The 21,472-nt window shown below is 38.0% G+C and overlaps 1 protein-coding gene across 1 annotated transcript; it reads left to right on the plus strand.

Moving 5' to 3' along the window:
* Nucleotides 1-6,534: 6,534 nt before the first annotated feature.
* LOC129668471 (60S ribosomal protein L23a-like) lies at nucleotides 6,535-7,017 on the plus strand. The gene has a single exon (XM_055596494.1). The coding sequence runs from the start codon at nucleotides 6,535-6,537 to the stop codon at nucleotides 7,015-7,017; it is 483 nt and encodes a 160-aa protein (XP_055452469.1).
* The last annotated feature ends 14,455 nt before the right edge of the window (nucleotides 7,018-21,472 follow it).

Genomic DNA, 21,472 nt, shown 5'->3' on the forward strand with positions numbered 1-21,472 from the left:
TTGCTGCAAAGACAAACCATAGATTTAACTTTGCACTGACAAGTAATGCCTCGCATGCTGAGGGCTAATGACAAATGTAGAGAATTGTAGGGCTGGAGAGATAGCTCAGCTGTTAAAGGCTAGGCTCACAACTAAAAAAATAAGAGAATTATAGTATTTGGTTTCAACTGTTAATCCAAGAGGACTGAGTTAGCTGAAAGAGTTATACTGTGTCCTGTCGCTTTGATTTTCAGTGAAGGACTTTCTGTATTGAATAAAATGCATGCAATTAGATGAGCACTACTTTAAGGCAAACATTTTTTAGCACTGGGATTTACTGGGGGTAAGGGGACTGCTACAGTCCTGACTCCATTTTCTTATTATCTCTTTCTCACTGGGAAGGAAGGGTTTAACTCTGTTTATGATCATTCCCAGGGAAGACAGCAGCCCTTCCCACCAATATGCCAGCCTCACACTGAGGGACTTGCTCACAGGTGAAGAGTGGGTATCACTGGATTAACCCAGTCACACTGCAAGCTGAAACACTAATCTCCTGGACATCTTCATCTCCTCGGGTCTCCTTATAAGCCCTTGGTTTAGAGAGGAAAAAAATCTATTTCTTATATTTTGAAGTGGAAACTCGTAGCTGATTGTAGATAAAATGCACCACAGCTGCGGGAACAAGTATTGCAGAACTCCAACAACTGTTTCCTATTTCATATGTCAGTGGCTTCGCCTGGGCTGAGCTCCTCTGTAACAGCAGGTAATCTTTATTGTGTTGGCTGCCTTTTGCAACAAATTCTCTGTCCATGCTATGTGTAGCTCTGTTCCCTCCATACATTCCATATATCTACAAATATTTTTCCTGCAGAATAGGAGGACTGTTTCATGAGGCAATGTTTTATGAACCGAAATTACTGCAAAGATACATTAAGAATGATCAAGGTTAAAAAGTAGTCTGGAGGGCTTGAAATTGAGAATTAATGCTATTTCTCATTTAGTAGAATTCCCAATTCAATCATTGTATGATGGCTAATTTCAATTTTCAACTTGAGGGAGACAAATCTCTGGGCATGAGGTGTTTTCTAGGGTCATTTAATTGAGGTATCTATAGGTGGCATCACTGCATGAGCTGGCATAGAAAGGAGGCTGGAGCCTAGCATCAGCCCGCGGGTGCTCTCCGCCTTGTGACTGGAGAATGAAAATTTATGATGCACCTCAGCCCTTGATGCCTTCACTTTCTGCCACAGTGGAATGAACCAAATCAAGTCCTTCATGCCTTAAGATGTTTGTTGTTAGCTATTTTTTCATAGCAATGACAAAGATGAGAACGATAATTAAGACAAGTCATGAGTTAGGGGTTCCTGTTTGCCATAAATACTTAGGAGGAAACAACTTGATCCTATACTTGTATAACACATAGTCATTCATAAGTCAGTGAACAAGCAGTTGACAAAAAGAAAACAGGCATATACATTCTGGCTGGAATTACAGAACATAAACTGAACATTAGCGATTCAAGCAACTAGTGGAATTTCTCTAATACCTGACGAATGAGGACAACCACATTTTTTTGGGCTAGCATTTTCAGAATGTATTTCCTCATATTATGGATTATATAATTTGGATGTTTGCAAAACTTCACTAAGATCCTAATATCATGCCTCTAAAACTGCTTAAACCTTAAATAATTGGATGGATTTCAGGGTTTATTTAGAGAACTAATAAGTTTATTCCATTGATTAAAAAAGACATTTCTCAGAAAAGCATAAGAGAATTTGACTTTTTATAAATTATTAAAAGGCTAAAAACCATATGTTACTTTTTTGTATGCTACATGTAAAACTTCTTATAATTCTGATATTTTATATTTTACTCTATTTAGAATTTTACTTTTCATTTTGATACCCAGTTGACACACTTGGGGTTACAATGTTATCAGGCCAGATTTTTCTGTACCCAAGATTTGACAATGAATAGTCCTTTTCCAAAATTCAGGTTAATTTTTTTTTATGTCTAATGCTTTGTCCATGGTTGCTTGATTTAGTTAGCCCACTATCTTGTTCCAGATTCTTATTGTCTGTCTGATTGATGTATCAAACCAAATAGCCCAAATGTGCATTTCTTCAATTTTGAAAGCTTTTGTATCATTTATTTTGGTGATTTGTAATAAGATCTGTCAATGTTTATATCTTTTTTGCCGCATGGAAACTTTTGTCTCTTTTATTTTTATTTTTGTTGTATTCATGATTCTTATTCATTTATTATTTACATAGGATGCACATTTCTAATTTTAGTTTTCAGTCTGTTTGTATACATTTTATTTGAAACGAAGTTGTTCTAGATAGTATATCAATGGATTGTGACATTTTATCCATTCTGACAATCTCTAGTTTTTCTACGATAGATATAAATCTACTTACATTTAAAGTAATTACTGATAAAAAAGGATTTAGTTCTACCATCTTGATAGCAGCATTCCCTCTACCTATTGCATTGCTACTTACTTTTACGTTTCATTGACATTTTGGTTTTAATATTATATAATTTTAATATTTTATTACATTTTATTTTGAGTTTATAATATAATTGTGTAATTTACCCATTTTTTCCTTCCCTCAATATTGGGGGTAAAAGGGGGTATACTCCTATATACTCCTCCTCACACTCAATCAAATTCATGGCCTCTATTTTCATTAGTTGTTTTTACATGCCTATATGTATGTATGTATACAAATTGTTTTTCTGAATATAAACTGCTCATTCTGTAGTTGTTAGTTGTGTGTTTTTAGAGCTGATTATTTGGTATTGGATAACAATCTGGTGTATTCTTTCCTAGGAAAGAATGTTTTCCCATTCTGAGGATTCCTTAGTTGCCTGTAGTTTTTTATCTACAGTTGAGACCTTATAGTCTTTCCTTCATTCACTTTGGTTTGTCTATTGTTGTTGTCATTCTTCAGCTTTTGTTTTGACTATCATTTTCATGAGACTTTATAGATGTAGCTTTTGACATTCCTAGGAGAGATGTAATCTCCCTGCAAGCCCTCTGATCCTCTGGTTCATACACTCTTCTACAATGATCCCTGAGCTTCAGGTTCAGTTGTTTCATAGATGTATTCATTGGAAATGGGCCTCACAACTCTACATTTTAGTTGATTGTGGATTTATGTAATGATCTCCTGCTGCAAAGAAGTTTCTTTGATAAGGGTGAAAACTACATCTGTCTGTGGATATAATGGCAAATACTTAGAATGCAATTAGGGTTTATACTCATGTAGTAACGTGGTAGTTGTGGCTTTTCCTTTAAAACCCAGGACTTCACTAGTCTTGGGTGGCTGGCTAGCTTTCCAGTAGCCAGGAATGGCTCTTCACTTGCTTTGTAGGCCATCAGTCAGATCAGAGGGCTGTTGGTTACCACCAAAATAGCTGAGTTACTATTACACCCTTATGACTACATGCTGATCATTATTACGGTTTGTAGGTGTTTTGGCTTGGTAGGAATGCTGGTTTCTTCCATCCTTTGAAAACTTTTATGACACCTTCTGGTACCATGAAATGGTCCCCTGGAAGAGGCATTCAGGTCAATTTCATCTCAGGGGCTTGTGGGTCTTCTTTTACCTTCCATCTTTGGAGAACAAATAAGAGCAAGAGTAATAGTCTGGAATATTTGATGAGTCTCCTGGACAATTGTGGCCAATAATTCCAAAGAAGGTTTCCTATGCCTTGTATTTAGGTTTTGTTAGATGATCTTTGGCTCTTGCAAAGAACATTGTCAGCTCAGATATTCAGATGTGAATATATATTCTATAGGATACTGCAGAGAACAGAAAAGATAAAAAGGTATCATTCCTGGAGTGGGGCTTGTGGAAGCAAATGAAAAAGGGAGTAGCCATACATAAATAATATGATAAGGAAAGGGGCAAAAGAGGGGTCTCTAATTAGGGAGAAAAGCAGGAGCTAAATACAGAGGAAGAAGGCAAGAGGGTTAAATAACAGAAAGAATTTCTGAAAAAGTCATAAAAAATCATACTATTAACTATGTACCTCCTAAAATACTATACCACATATAATTCTATTTATATGTACTTACTTTATAATTTATTTTTATGCATATATACACTTACATGCATTTATGTTCACCAAATGCTTACAGTGTTCATGGAGGCCAAATGAGAGTGTCAGATTCCTGGATCTGAAGTTATATAAGAAGGTATGAGTTCTGGGACCTGAACTTGTGCAGGTCTGCTGTAAGAGCAACAAGTACTCTTAGCTACTAAACTGTCTCTCCAACCCCATATTTGACCTTTGTCAACTGACTGTTTATTATCCTTTTAGCTAATCTTCAACTCCCTTCAGTATTTTTGCTGTGCATGTCTCCTGGTAGCAAATTCTACTTTTTGTTTACCTAGGAATAACTTACTTTCTTTTAATTTTGAGCGGCCTTTCCAGATGAAGAATTCTGTTGACTGGTTTTATTTTCCTAAATAGAAGTCTGTTTATAGTACCTCTTTCTTTCTCTCTCTCTCTCTCTCTCACACACACACACACACACACACACACACACACACACACACCACCCTCCAGCTCCTTTTAACACTTTGAACATGTTGGCCCATAACTTTCTGATCCCTGAAGTTTCTGATAAAAACTTATTATGTCAGTTCTCTTGTATGATAGTGTTAATTGTTGACTTGACTCCCCGGAGAATAATCTGAGACAGGCCTCTGAGCATATGTGTTGGGGATTCTATTGATTGCATTAACTAACTGGTATGAAAAACCTCACTTATCTTTCCCTAGATAGGGAATTCTGGTGTGTACAAGATGGAGAGAGTGAACTGAGCATTGAATACAAGTATGTATTCATTGTTCTTTTATGCTGACTAGGAATGTAAAAAGTTGTATATACTGTTTTTTATTTTCTCAGATGAGGGGGGAGATAAAAGCCAACCTAAGCTTTATGAATACATGGCTTGTGCTGAGCCCAGAGAATTTCTATTTAACTATCCCTAGGCCTTGGCCTGGGAGCTTCTAACCTCCGTGCAATCTAGTCTTCTGTAACACAGGACCTTGAAGCCTTCAGTTTTCATCCCCTGAAACTTACTGCTTAGTATACTCATCCTTTTTAGTTCTTTCTGAACTTTAGCTGGCTAGTTCAATTAGCTAGTCCTTCTGACTCAAACACTTCTCTAAGATGACTGATTCCAACTGACTTTTCATGGCTTCTGAATGAGTTGGTCTGCTTGGAAAAATTACCTCTGAACTCCATAAACTGAACATCACTGACTGCACCAAGTGAAGGGAACTGAACTGAACTGAATGAACTCAAACTTCCCTCTCTCTCCTTGCACTGCTCTAACGCAGCCTCTTCCTCCTGTCTATCAGTGCACATCTATCTTTGACTCATTCTGTCAAATCTTTCTTTGGTTTTTCATTGTTTGGGATTAAAGGTGGGTACCAAGGCATGTCTGCATTAGCTATAGAGGGGTTAAAGGTATGTGGCTTGTCTGCATTCCAGCCGATCACAAAGATCCAGATGGATGTGATCCCTTGCCAGATCTACTTCAACCCTCTGATTCTCTAACTTCCCAGTCATTACAGCCAATGCCTTGAACTGTGAGCAAAGTGAATATTTTAATCCCTTTACTCCTCAGATGCTATCGTCAGAATAGTTTATCATGACACCAGAAAAAGAAAGTAAAACAGAAATTGGTAGTACAAACTTGGGCTATGACTGTGATAAACTTGACTGGTTCTTAGGCTACTGGAATATCAGGTTAAAGAATTCCTTGAATGATAGACACGGATCTAAGTGGGTCATTTGGGTGGACACATGGCACACAGGAGTGCTGAGAGAAATGTGGACAGTGGAGGCCAAGCCTGTGAACTATCAGGGCATGGGAGAGGGGAGCAGCAAGGGCTCTATTAGCAACTGAACTACAGACTATTCATATGCTACCTTAGCCAAGAGTCTGGATTCATTATTCTTGTGACCTTGAGGAGAGGTCATTATTCTTGGATTCATTATTCTTGAGGAGAGCTGAATTTCAAGACAATGGACTGAGTCACTTTGATAAGAAAGCATCAATGTTGGTGGGGAGAAACAGCTATATTCATTAAAGAGATCAGTGCTCCTCAAGAGAAGCCTCCTGTTATGCACTGGAAAGATGGTATCCCAAAGTCAAAACCATTCTGCTGGAGGGTCCACTTTGTGCAGATCTGAACTCACTTAAAGAAAAATGCCCATGCTGAAGGGGTTTCCTGCTCCTCAAAAGGAACTTAATAGGGAAATATTTACCAAGGTCAGTACACAGAAGCTGTTAGGATTGTGCTCTCCTGTGGTTCAAGGAGAAACATTGTAACTTGGAAATACAGAGCTTTTTCTTTTCTTTTCTGGAGTTCATAGTGAAGAGACTCTTGACTTTTAAAATATTGGATTAATAAAGAATATGTCAAAATTTAGGGTTTATAGAGTTTTATGTTATGACATAAATGTGAGACTTTTGGAGAAGGATTGGATTAGAAGTCTATGAGTTAAAATTGATGTCTTTGGAAGATGGTACCAAAAGAGAAGAAGGAAACTCCTGCCCCTCACAAAGCCAAAGCCAAAGCCAAAGCCAAAGCCAAAGTGAAGGCCTTGAAAGCTAAGAAGGCAGTGCTGAAAGGCGTCCACAGCCACAACATGAAGAAGATCAGCACGTCACCCATCTTCCAGCAGCCCAACACCCTGCAGCTCCGGCGGCAGCCCAAATACCCTCAAGAGAGTGCACCCAGGAAAAACAAGCTCGGCCACTATGCCATCATCAAATTTCCCCTGACCACCGAGGCAGCCATCAAGAAAATAGAGGACAACACACTTGTGTTCATTGTAGATGTCAAGGCGAACAAGCACCAGATCAAACAGGCCATGAAGAAACTCTATGACATTGATGAGGCCAAAGTTAATACCCTGATAAGGCCTGACAGAGAGAAGGCGTATGTTTGCTTGCCTCCTGATTATGATGCTCTGGATGTTGCCCACAAGATCGGTATCATCTAAACTGAGTCCAGCTGGTAAATTCTAAACGTATACTTTTCTACCATAAAAAAAAAAATAAAAAAAAAAATTGGTGTTTGGATATCAAACCAGCAAGGGATGGATAGAGTTGTGAGAGTATTACTTATCAAAATGACAGAACTAAGGGCCTTTTGATAGATAGGCATATGAGCAGTTCTGTAGGGATTCTCTAGATTACCTTATTTGACGTGGGAAGACATTTCTTAATTATAAGTTAGGCAGTTCCCTAGGAAGGAAGTTTTAACTTGTATAGGGAAAGTGAGCTGAGCTCTGCATGTTTAGTTCATATATTTAGATGCTTCAGCTCTTGCTGTCTTGATTTCTCTACCATGACGGCTAGCACCTTGAATGGTCAGCATTAAGTGCTTTCTTCCTGAAGTTGCCCTTGTCAGCGTATTTTGTCTGAGAAACAGGAAAATAAACTGAGACATATTGCTGCTTTCATCACTCTTCCTTTGTCTTTAGGAAGTTTAGCTACAGTGTGTCTCAATATGACTTTGTGAGTGAGTGTGTGTGTGTGTGTGTGTGTGTGTTCCATTTGTTCGGTATCTATTCACATTTTGGGGTGTTTATAAGTATATTATCTATTCTGAAAAAATAGCATTATTTCTTTTTTTATTTTTTATTAATTACACTTTATTCATTTTGTATCCCCCCATAAGCCCCTCCCTCCTCCCCTCCGGATCCCACCCTCCCTCCCCTTTCTGCATGCATGCCACTCCCCAAGTCCACTGATAGGGGAGGTTCTCCTCTCCTTTCTGATCTTAATCTATCAGTTCTCGTCAAAAGTGGTTGCATTGTCCTCTTTTGTGGCCTGGTAGGGCTGCTCCCCCCTCAGGGGGAGGTGATCAACGAGCAGGCCAATCAGATTATGTCAGAGGCAGTCCCTCTTCCCATTACTAGGTAACCCACTTGGACACTGAACTGCCATGAGCTACATCTGTGCAGGGGTTCTAGGTTATCTCCATGAATAGTCCTTGGTTGGAGAATGAGTCTCTGGGAAGTTCCCTGTGTTCAAATTTTCTTGTTCTGTTGCTCTCCTTGTGGAGTTCCTGTCCCCTCCAGCTCTTACTATTTCCCACTTCTTACATAAAATTCCATTCACTCTGCCCGACAGTTGGCCATCAGGCTCAGCATCTGCTTTGATAGTCTGCAGGGCAGAGGCTTTCAGAGGCCCTCTGTGGTAGGTTTCTAGGTTGTTTCCTGTTTTCTTCTTCTGGCTTTCAGAGGCCCTCTGTAGCAGGTTTCTAGATTGTTTCCTGTTTTCTTCTTCTGATGTCCATCCTCTTTGCCTTTCAGGTGGGGATTGAACATTTTAGTTAGGGTCCTCTCTCTTGCTTGGTTTCTTAAGATGCATAGATTTTAGTGGGTTTGTCCTACGTTGTATGTCTATATGAGTGAGTATATACCGTGTGTGTCTTTTTGCTTCTGGGACACCTCACTCAGGATGATCCTTTCCAGGTCCCACCATTTACCTGCAAATTTCATGATTTTCTTATTTTTCGTTGCTGAGTAATATTCCATTGTATAGATGAAGAATGGATGCATTATTTCTTTAAAACTTTTCTCAGACACAAGCTTCCTTCTTGTTTTTCTCATATTCCTGTAGACTATTGTTTGGTTTTAAAATGTCTCATACATCCCATAGGCTCTGTTCACTCATCCTCAATATTTTCTTATTCCTTATACACAGTAATTTCCATTGTTGTACCTTCAAATTTGCTAATGTTTTCTTCTTACTTTTCAGATCTGTCATTTGATTTTTCTGGTGAATTTCATTTAAAAATTTTAAACATTGCACTTTTCAGCTTCAGAATTTTTGTTTATTCATTCATTCATTCATTCATTCATTCATTCATTCATTTGCTTTACATTACATCCCTATTGGAACTTCCTCTTACTCCTCTTCTCCCAGCCCACTCCTCTCTCCTCCTCCTATCCCCCATCTTTTTGTCCTAAGAGAAGAGGAGACTTCCCATGGATGCCAACACTCCTTGGCATATCGGCTTGCAGTAGGACTAGGCACACTTCTCTTATTGAGGCCAGACAAGGCATCCCAGTTATAGGAAAGGGACCCAGAAGCAGGCAACAGAGTCAGAGACAGCTGGAGCTCTTGCTGTCACAGGTTCCATAGGAAGACAGAGCGGCAGTTGTATAGCTGTTGCAAATGTGAAGGGGGCCTAGTTCTATTCCATGCATGATCTCTGGTTGGTGATTCAGTTTCTTTGAGCCCCCAATGGCCCAGGTTAGCTGATTTTATAGTTTGTGTGTGTGTCTGTGTGTGTGTGTGGTGTTATGGTGTCCATGACATCTCTGGCTCCTTCTATTCTTCCTCTTCTTCTTTCACAAGGTTTCCCCAAGCTCCACCTAATGTTTGGCTGTGGGTCTATGCATCTGTTTCCATCAGCTTCTGGAAACATCCTCTCAGACGATAGTTATGCTAGGAGCCTGTCTGCAAGTATCGCAGAATACCATTAAATGTATCAGGTGTAGCTATTCTCTCATGGCATGGTTCTTAAGTTGGGCCAGTTGTTGGTTGGTTATTCCTTCAATTCCCACTCCCTTTTCAATCCTGAACTCCTTAGAGGCAGGGAAATTTGTGGGTCAAAGGTTTTATGGCTGGGTTAGTGTGTCCTCCGTTGGAAGCCTTGCCTGGTTGTAGGCGGTGGCCATTTCAGGTTCCATATCCCCTGTTGCTAGGAGTCTCGGCAAATACTCTGTATTTTATTTTCTTGGTTTCCACCCTTTTTCTCTAGTTGTTTGAATTTTTGGGAAGTGTGAATGTATATATGTATGCATGTTCATATATATGTGACGCACATGTGTGCAGTAGACATTGAAGCAAAAGGACAACTTTAGGTGTCATTCCTAAGGATACATCAACCATTTTTATTGTTTGGTTTATTTTTATCTTATATTTAAATATTTTTTAGTTTGTTTTTGGAACAGGATTTCTTGCTCACTCAGAGCTTGCAAAGTAGGCTAGACTGCCTGGCCAGTGATTCCAAGGGGTTCATCTGTGTCTACCTACTTCGCACTGAGATTACAAGGCTTTTCCACCACTGCTGACTTCAATCATCTTTCAGTGTGAGTTACTGGAATGGAGCTCAGGTACCCACGCTTAAAGGGTACCTTATAAACTGAGCTATCTCTCAAGACGTGATTCTTTGAACACTTAAAAATTGTTATTTTATCCCATTTCACTGTGCCAACTAGAAAACCCTATCTCTCAGAAAGCACCCTGATGCTCTGGCACTTATACTGTTTCTGGCCCTCTCTTCCAAGATGTTTTATAAAGCTTAGGTGTGGGGTTATACAGAAGTTGCCTATATAAGACGAAACTGGAGCTGGCCTCCCCACAGACCCTATCTCTGCATTTTTTTTCTAGTGGATCTCTGTAGTAACCTCTACTGCAAAAAGAAGCTTCTTTGGTGAGGGTTGAGAGATGCACTTGTCTGCGTGTTTAAGATCAAGTGTTTAAAGTACCCTTAGGAGCTCTATGGTTCTAGAGTAAAATATCTTAGAATAAACTAAACCAAGGAGGTAAAAGACTTCTACAATAAAAACTTTGCATCTCTGAAGAAATTGATCCAAGAAGATGGACAGACTCTCTCTGTTCATAGGTTGGTAGGGTTAACACTGGAGAAATGACCGTAAATATAGATTCAATGCAAGCTCTATCAAAATCCCTTGACAATTCTCATAAAAACAAAACCAAAAAACCCTAAAGTTTATTCAAAAGTACGAAAGACTCTACATGGCCCAAACAATGATGCGTTGAGTTTCTAAGAGGCCCTTTGTGGTAATTTGTCACTAGTGAAGGAACCAAGAAGTAAAAAACATAAAGTTCCTCTTTTCCCAACACATTGGAGGGAGGAGACTTTTGGAGTCTTTGAGATTGCTTATTTTTATATGTATATAAATATGGGAATATTCTTGTATTATTCAATTTAAAGGAGTTTATCAAGTCCCACATGATGATCTCTGGATGCTCTTAGTAGGTAATGATACAAGAATAAATGAGAGACAGTAGATTTTTGCATGCACAATAAATGACACTTCATCAGTCTTCTTAACTTTCCTGTTCTCTTTTGACCTACATAACATCATGCCATTTTACAAATGACCACACCAACACAAGTAATACAGCTAATAGAGGGGAGTGTCTGTGTGTGTGTGGGTGTGTTTGTGTGTGAGTTGTGTAATGAAAATTAAATGTTTAATTTTCATCTCCAATATTACACAAATGTAATCAAGTTACTGGTATCCTGAATCCCCAAAAGCTTTCATTTTATAATTAGAGTATATTCCAAAATATATGAGAACAATTACATACTCTGGTGTCTGGTAAACATCCCAGTCTCTCAGCTACCTCTGCTTTTATCCTTCCACTTTCTTACACCATCACTTTGTTCTTCAGATATAAAATTCTTTAGCATCCTTGTGACATTTTGCATACTATGAGTACTGTTACTGATTATTAATGATAATACCTGTTTTCTGAAAGAGATCACCATATTTGTTTTGCTTTCATAGTCCATGCTTTGTTTGATGATGATGCCCATCACACAGGAAATACAATATGCATTTCATGCCTGCTAATCTGTTCAATTATTTCAAATAAGAAAATATAATTCCTATGATTTTGAGGACTGCTGATATTTTATCTGATATTATCTAGATTACATCTTTCTTCTTTGCTCAGCTTTATAAGTTCTGCCAACTAAGAATCCAATTTAAGACTTTTTAGGGCACTTATTTTTGCCTCTTCTGCCATTTCACACATTCACTGTTGGAGTGACAAAGTCAATATTTTATTGCATCCATTCTTCCTTATAAAAATATGTACATCTTGCAAATTCACTTTTTTTTCAACACAGTATTTTAAAAGAGATTGTGAAAATAATTTTCTCCTATTTCTTTGTTGAGGCTGATGTGACTTGGCTTCTTCAAAGTGATGAGAAAGAACTAGCTGACATTGATTGGCCGACACTGGAGAGCAAAGAACAGTTAACAGACAAAGGTTTTTGATAGAGTGCGTGGTCTGGAGCTGATCAAAGAAAGGGCACAAAAAAAGGTAGCCTTATTATTTTTTTAGCAGGCTGCACATCTTGAGACTGCAGCAAACATTTCAAAACATATCTGAAAAATAACAGCGTAGATCTTTGTCTCTCAGGATGCATATATGGGAAATGTTCTGACAAAGTCCATCTGAAAATTAATAAGAAAGTCAAGGTTAATACAAGAAACATTGCTTGCAAACTCCTGACAATATTCACAAAGGTTCAAAAGAAATCTTATTTAAAAAACACACACACACACACACATAAAAAAAGAAGCAACTTTCTTAGAATTTAAATCACTTATGATCTCTGTGTTAGACTGTTTTTATTAAAATATTTTTATAATTTCCAAACATTGACTTTAATCAACAGTACAAGACTTGCCAATCTGACAGAAGGGGAATAATTGAATAGACTCTCGTCTTTGAACATGAAAAGAACTTGTGGACTGAGGAAAACTATTTGCTCTCTATTCATTCAAGTCATCAATCTATAGACCTGAGTAACCTTGTTTTGAAAAATCCTATTCAGACAGGGAACATGGGCTCTTAATCTCAAAATCCTGGGTAGCAGTCTGCACTGGGCTGATAGGATTGCTTCTTTTGCTACTGAACAGTAAATTTCCAGAGTCTAGAATTTTTTTACACCCTTAAATGTTTGGCTTACACAAAGCACCCTTTTAAAAGTGAAAGGTTAAAAAATAATTAGGATAATGCCATTGTGAATAATAATATCTTAAAATTCCACTTGTAAAAAAATGAAAAAATTCTTAGCTATAATTTAGGTAAATACTTTAATAAAGAAACAACCTATGAAGAACAGAGATGATGAACTTTGTCATATGTATTTCTAGAATCCTCCTTTAAAAATACCTGTATTTTTTTTTAATTTCAGCTCAAGCTATGGCATTGCTGGCTGAATAATTAATATAGTGTTTAAGGTAACAATAATGAGCATTATGTTAAACAGCTGATAAACAAATCAGCATATCACTGTGAAAGCAAAATTTGATTATAAACTTAACTATATTTATCATCACCTGAGATGTACATCTCTGGGTATATCTCTAAAGAGAGGATGGACTGGAGAACAACACTAGACTTGAGAGTAGGTAGGTTCTCTCCCTCTGCTAGGTTCCCAGACTGAATGTTAAGGAGAAGTAAAAATGGTAGCCTTGCTGAACACAAACAGTTCTACCCCATATTGCCTCCCCCATTCCTGATTGTGGATACAGTATGGTCAGTTTTCTCATATTCCTTTTGTCCTGACTTCCCTGCCACCTGCCACAATGGGCTGTATCATCTCAAACTGTGAGCCAGATTAAACTCTTCCATTCTTACACTGCTTTTTAGCAGCTATTTTATGACAGCATGAAAAAAGTAACTATTATAATTAGATATAACAGACAAAACTATTTAAAGTTAGTAGCATATGTTTTGACAAAGAGGCACAAAAATAATCATGATCCTAGCTGATACTCTGGGAAAAAAAGATTTGTGATTATGATAAAAAGACAAAATAGTTGTTGAAAGGATAGAGGTAGAAAAGGGCAAACTACATATTTCTCACTTTGAAATAGACCCACTGAAACTTTTTCAATTCAATGGAAATTTAAGGAACTTTCTTGTGATCTGACAAAAAATTACAGAAACAAGGAAAATAGCATGCTGAGCTCTCTCACAGAAATGTCACTGTAAGGGCACACAATTATATCTCATCTCTCTGAGCGTTTGTGATAAACTATTTTTGTGATTAATTATTTAGCATAGTTATTTTATCATCTTTTTACTTGCTTTAGCTGAACAAGACTGTATGGGTAAAGTGGTTAAGGTATTTAGTCTGAGGAGTGGTGTGGTGTATGGTCATGTTTGGTCTCCTCATAAGGCAGTGATGATAATCTTTCTTTGGGTTAATTTTTCCTCTCAAGTTCTTCCTGTACTCAAAAATACAAATTTATATTATTCCAATGTTGTTTCCTCTTTAATATAGATTGTTCCACAGTTAATTATCTGATACTGATAAAAATTATGCTGTATTTTGTAAGATATGTGGAATGTGCATGTGGGGATCTTGAGCATTGAGGAGGGGCAGAGAACACAAACATTCCTTAAATTTTGACTGATGTTGGCTCATCAAGAAATAGGATTTTCTAAAATGGTAATCAAAAAATATGTTCCCTTCATCCAGGTACACATGAAAATTGTGAACTATTATCCTCATGAATATCCATTTATATGACAAAAGGTATTTTTAAAATATGACAGAATGACTAACAATTTTATTTTAAGATAAAGATGTTAGACTGAATTGTGTACCTAGATTCAATTCAATAATCAGACGTATGACAAACAGGGATCTTTCTCCTGCTGATAGTCAGATCAGATGACATAGGGCACATTCACAGTGGTATAGCCATAGATAAAAGAAGGGGGGAATGAAAGACCTGGAGGGGACAGGAGCTCCACAAGGAGAGCAACAGAACCAAAAAATCTGGACCCAGGGGTCTTTTCTGAGACTGGTACTCTAACCAAGGACCATGCATGGAGATAACCTTGAACCCCTGCACAGATGTAGCCCATGGCATCTCAGTGTCCAAGTGGGGTCCCTAGTAAGGAGAACATACAAAATACTGCATCCTAAATCTCTGAAGAGCCCAGAGGGGCACCACAAAAGTCTTGACATTAAGGGATTTCACATGTTAGATTGTCCTTTCTCCTGTGCTTTTAACATTTTCATGATAGCTGGAGAATCAGAACACTCTTATATAAGAGAAGAACAATCATGAGCAAGGAAAACTAATTTTCCTATCTGTGCCCCAGCTGTTGGTGAGAAAAGAATTGATTTAAGGCAGAGTAAGTTTTGTTTGTGATTATGACAACTCATTTACTTGCAAACTATTTACCTCTAAGAGAAAACTGATGGGGTTAGAGATGCTTTGAACGTTTGGCCTAGAGGGCAGAAAGCAGGACAGTACCTGCCTACATGTCTCCTGGAGGCTTTGAAGACTAAAAGGCAAAGTATGATCAACAGATGCACATGGCAGCAGTGTGAGATTCTCTGGCCAGGGAGAGCAGAGAGACTGTGGCTGAACAAAAGCTCTGACCTTTTATCCTCACCAGATGAAAATACATCTGGGCTGTTAAAAGACAGCTCTTCATTCAGCTCTTCTCCCTGCTTATCCGCACATACTTCCTCTCATGAGACTTTACATAGCAAACCAAAATAGTATTTTGGTTGAATTTTGAAGTTGAATTTTGATCATAGAATTTCCCTTATTCAGATCTCTCAATGGCTCTTTCTGACCTAAGGTACTGAATCTGGACTACAAGGTGGTCATTTGCTGCTTTCTAGGTTGGCTGTCTTCTTTCTTGTTCGGGATTCTCTTTTCTGTAACGGAGGTACTTTGAGTCTTTTTTCTTTTTTTTTTAAGGTAGTGTTAGGAGAGAAATAGTCTCTAACATACAATTCTGTTAATATGCAGATTTTGTGTATTGGTCAGATCCATTCTTATAACTTAAATCTGCTGGGCTCCCTTGAAGGTAAGAGTTAGATTGTATTTAATTTACTGCTGTATCTCTAGGCTCCAATATGCCTTTTAAGGAAAAAACAAAAGGAGAGAAACAGAGGAAGGAGAAGGAAAAGGAAGAGAAGAGAGTGTGGGAGAAAGGGATGGGGGGACAGGCAAGAAGAGGAGAAAAAGAGGGAGGGGAGAAGAGAAAGAAACTGTCATAAGAGTGATAAAAAAACAGTGGGCAGATTCTAAGGAATTGCATTTAGTTAAATAAATTTTGGAGCCTAGTACAAGAAATATTTCCAAAACACCTTATACCACATTTGTTCTGGTATGGCTTCTGGTCATAATTGAATTTTTCTTCAATGAAAAATATGAACGCTCCTCTTGATCTCTATTGTACAAAGCCATTTGTCATGGTCAGGACTAGTAAGGTATGCAATTTCATTGAATCTAATGTGAATTGAACTCAAAGCAGCACAAACACAAAATACGGCTTTCCTTGATTTCTCATAATGTAGCTCAGTCCAAGTCTGATGACAAAACATCCTAGATTAGAACTAATTTAGATTCTTTACTGACTTTCAGTTTTAGGCAAGCAGAATTTAGAAAGCAGAGTTTCTACTGAAGTTTCGACTTGGAGGGTTAGGTGCTTATATAAAGCTTGCAAAATGAGAAGGGTTGGCTCTAATGTGTGCCTGTCCAAGTTATGAGTGAGATTGTACTGAGGACTCTTTCCTTGTGTCTGAAATCACAGACCTAGAACTCAATTACTTATCTCTTCACTTCTGGAAAAATATATAAATTTAACTTATATATTTAATATAAATGTAAATATATATAAATTTTAAAACTGAATTATTTATTTCTTTATATATATATTTATTTATATATATATAAATATATATATTTATATATATATATATATATATATATATATATATATATATATATATATATATATATATAGTGCTAGGTCAAAAGAAAATGCGTAATATTTTATTTACCATGCAGGTATAGGTCCAGATCCATATGATTTAACTGTTAAAGGCTCTACACCTACTAGCTAGTAAAACACGTAAATTAAAATAAAGGTAATGTATTGATTTTAATTTCTTAAATAGCAATAATTAAATGGGATATTTGTGTGCTTAATAAGTATCACTCAACTTTGAAATTCTGGAATTGACAATTGACATCCCATTTTCCTTCTCTTTCACATAGCACTTGTCTTGTTTCTGTTTTTTTTGTTTTTTGTTTTTTTTTTTGCCTTTAAATTTCTCTCTCTTTCTCTCTGTCTCTGTGTGTGTGTCTGTGTGCTATAGTCTTTGAGTATATGCAGGCCAGATGTCTAAGTTGAGTGTCTTCCTGGTCACTCTCTATGTTTTTGGATTTGTTTTATTTTATTTATTTGTATGAGTGTCTTGTGCGCATGTATTTATTTGTACCACATGTGTGCTTCGTACCTGTGGAGGCCAGAGGAGGTTATCAGGCCTCTAGAAACTAGATTTGCACATGGTTATGAGCTGTGGGTTCTGGGAACCGAAGCCTGGTTCTCTGTATGAGCCAGGAATCTTCTTAACTACTAAGCCGTCTCTACAGCCTCACCTTAATTTTTGAAACAGCATCTCTCACTGAACCTTGAGCTCATTTCTTTTCTAGGAAGACTTGCCAGCCAAACATAAGGATGCTTCTGTCAGTGCCTCTTGTAAGCACCGGTACTTACTGGGCTGAGACAGCTGATGAAACATGAATCTTAATAGGGCCAGAATGGAGAGGTGTCAGCAACAGTGAGGCTGATACAGGTTTACTTCAAGCAATCAGACTTTTTATACTCTTATCAGAAACAGGATGTAATGGTGGTTGCCAAGGTCAATACATTGGTAGTTTCCAGGAAACAATGACGTTTGCAAGCTATACAGTGTACACAAGATTCCGTACCAACACCGTCCTGTTGAGCTGCTACCTGCCTCATTGACCTCTAGGGAACACAGAGAATCACAAGGCAGCCTGAACTCTTCACTGTTTGAGGGAGTCTCAATTTCTGAGGAACTGAAAGGCACACTGTGCCCCAAATAGCCACAAATCCAGCACATGCTGCTATGTCTGGCTTTCATGTGGGTGCTTGGGATCTGAACTCAGTTCCTTTCACATGTACAGCAAGCCCTTTACCTACTGAGCCACCTCTCCAGCTCCAGTCTTTTTGTTTTTATTCAGAGCTTATATAGATTGGAAAATCAAGCATCACAGAAGGTGATGTAGGAGATCTGATGCAGGCCCTCTGATGTAACACATGCTGCAAACTGCCCTGATTCTGAAAGCTGTTTAACGACACTATTTTTCCCCTCAGGAAATAAAAACGACTCAGGGTGCCTCTCTTAATTCACTGTAGACTGTTAACACATTTTGAAGTGCTGAGCAAAGCAAATGGCTAAAGACCATGTGAGAAAAGAAAAAAAAAATGTGGGAAAGAGTAGGGACAGTACTTGACCTCAAGCCTCAATGACCCTAAACCAGAATTTTGGCCTAACTACAGATTGTGACATTATGTAGGAAGGAGCATAATAAGGTTCCAGGGTAAGTGGATAACCACAGATTATTTTGATGATTATTAGGATGATTCTGTGAATATTGGAATTTAAGCTATGCCTAGTAGATCCTTCTGTTTTTTTTTTTATGTTTATTAAACAGTGCAGTCTAAGATCATAGCTTTCCAAAATGAAGCTAACTCAGATAGCATGCATCATCTCACATTATTCCTCTTATTAAAGTATTTTAAATGTGATAATTTATGCAAATTAAGGAAAATAATGTTTGTGCTCACAACAAAATGTTTAGTTAATTAAAAACACTGGCCTTTAAAGAAACAGCTTCTAGGATTTTTCTGTTTGGTTGTGATTCAGTAGTAGTTTTTATTTAGAAATATCCTCAGACTGTTTTCACTGATATTTATGTGAATTCTTACTATCTCATGAACTTATATTATTCATTTTAATGATACTTATTTCTTCCAAACAAAACAGAACAAACAAGTGCCTGAAGAGAAGGAACTTGGTGTGTAATTATAGTGCTGTAACAATGAGGCATCCCACAAGAGCCTGAAAACGTTTGCTCCTCTCCCAAGGTTCTGTGCAACTCGCTTATAATCAAGCTGTGCCTCAACATAGAACTACTAAAATATGTTCACAAATTCAGCAACATTTTTAAGTGTTTTCTGTACCATTCACTTTACCAGTAGGTAAAGGGCTTGCTGTATATGTGAAAGGAACTGAGCTCAGATTCCAAGCACCCACATGAAAGCCAGTCATAGCTGCATGTGTCTGTGCCATTCAATAAAAAACTGGAATGTTCTGTTTTAGCTATCAGAGATCACCAGTTTCCGAACAGTTTCTTACACACTATAGCTGAAGCTTGCTGGGCGTTGGGGAGGGGGGGGGCACTTCACCGCTGGGAAGCTGCATGCGGCCCGGTGGCTGGCTGCACCACCATGTGCATTTAGACAGCACTAGTTATACCTGGGGTTAGTGATAACAAAATACAATTTAAAAGGACATGAAGTTGAGAAGGAAATAAGTTGGAGGGAGGTGGTGGTGGATGAATATGATCAATATACATCATATAAATGTATGAGGCTTACAAAGAATAAAAATATTGTTAGAATAGTTCATCTAAACAAGATAAATACAATTCCTTTATAAATAAATTTTTCATTACTTCTCAGTGTGAGCACAAAGAAGATTTGGAGAGGGAAGTGAATAACCATCATGGAACCTTCAAGTTTTCGCTTTTTTTAAATGCAGAGAATTACAAATTCAATATTTATAAGTAAAGAAAGCAAATTTCACTGTAGAAACGTTTTACAGCTTAGTCTTAAAAATGAAAGTAGATGAGCTGTAGAAGAGCTTACACCGCCTCTGTCCTTTGGACTTGCATCAGTAGATTCAAACAAAATCATTTTTGTATGTTATTTATACCCTGTTTATTACATGGTCTCAAATAGACACATACTTTTATATATCATGGAAAAGGTTTTCTTAAGAGGTCATTAGTAACTGCTTATATTTAAAATATTATTTTGAGCGTGTGTGTGAGTGAGTGTGTGTGAGCATGTGTATGTGGCAGTCAAGTGTTTCCTCCCACCACGTGGATCTAAGGGCTGAAACTTCAGTGGTCAGATTTAGTGATGTGTCCATTTACAATCACTGGCCAAGTGATTGTATTTAAATATACTACAAATACCGAGATGTATTATTTCGCAAGGGAAAAAGGTCCATGGAGCAGTGATTCACTGAGGGATCACAGCTGCTTACGAAATGAAAACAATTATAAAAGCTATAAAAAGAATTCATTTTGAGCATGGAATGGCAGAAGCCAGACCAGCTGATGCCCAACTCAGCCCCTGCCTCCATGCCATCGAGACACGATGGCAGTCGCAGGTGTGAGAGAAGGCTGAGGTTGACAGTGGATCACGTCATTGCCCAGTGGGGGTCAGTGGAACAGACTGGAGCTTACACAGCTGCAGACTCGGACCCCAAACATGCTGGTGGAACACAGGATCACTCTGGCTCTGGGCAATGATGGAGGCCAAAGATGAGGAATAGTTCACTTTCTGGATTTGACCCCCTTGAAGGACCACCATGGTCCGTGATGCTGCTTTGGGCCATGTTTTGGTCAGTGATCCTGATGAAGCCCTTGTTATTATCACAGAACATCATGCTTATGTCTGTGGTCTACTCTGCTGCCTGAAGGCATGAAGCCCAAGTTCTCAGGCTGTGCTGCCCCTGTAGGAGGCCAGAATGATGTGAAAGGCCTATACTGCCATCTGAAGTCATGATGATGTTCAGCTACCTGCCCACCTCCCAGTGTCATGACTGGGTTCCTGACCCTACTGCCCACAAGGTCTGCATTGATCCTTGTGGCCTGTGTGACCACAGAGGGTCAGAAACCATGAGGAAGCCCATGATCCAAGCTCTAGCTGACTGGAAAGAACAAAGAAGATACTTTGGTAGTGATACTGATGACTGAATATACACAATTGAGAAAGAGGGACATGAAAAGCTTCTGTGATAACCTCTTACCTCTCCCTCCCACAACGTAACAGCCTAATGAAGAAGCCATCAAAGAGAACTCTTAAAAACTGTGATAAGATGATGACATGTGGTTCCTCAACTGAAGGCTTCTGGTGGGGGTGCATATGCCCCCCCCCAGCTTTCTTTAGTGAGTGGGCCACTGGGAGCTTAACTGTGCTTCAGTAAATATATGGACAACAGAAATTTGGGTTGTATTTTTATCTATCTATCTATCTATCTATCTATCTATCTATCTATCTATCTGTCATCTATCTGCATACCTACCTATTATTTATTTATTTACTTACTTATTTATTTATTTATTTATTACCACCTTGTTGGGGGAGGTCACAAGGATAGTTGGAGAGCAGACATGAAAGGACTTGAAAGTGAGTTTGATTGGGGAGGTATGAGGTGAAATTCCCGAAGAATTAATAAAAACATTATTTTGGAAAAAGAAGAGTTGATTTCCGACATCAGGGTCATGGAAATGTTATGGAAGACCCATAAACAGAAGCTTGTCTAGAAAATCACACCAGGACTACTGAAGAACATCTACTACTCTGAAATCATATGGTACTCACGGTTCATCTTTTAAATCGCCTAGCCCTTAATTTTGATATGATTGTTGAATACTGACCATGCTCAGAAAGTTGTTCTGGCTCTCTAAAATTAATTCAAGTTGTTGACTTTCTTTTTATATTCATGACCCCTTGGATTTACAGAGTTAAATTTTCCTTTATTCTCTTTCCATTTTCACTTTTGTTTTAGACTCTGATGGTTTTCCCTTTCAA

This window comes from Psammomys obesus, unplaced genomic scaffold (assembly GCF_907164565.1).
Source record: "Psammomys obesus unplaced genomic scaffold, mPsaObe1.curated_primary_1811, whole genome shotgun sequence".
Classification (NCBI taxonomy): Eukaryota; Metazoa; Chordata; class Mammalia; order Rodentia; family Muridae; genus Psammomys; species Psammomys obesus.

Bases quoted from the DNA above. Each gene is read 5' to 3' on its own strand.
- LOC129668471 (XM_055596494.1), top strand. From the start codon at position 6,535: ATGGTACCAAAAGAGAAGAAGGAAACTCCTGCCCCTCACAAAGCCAAA.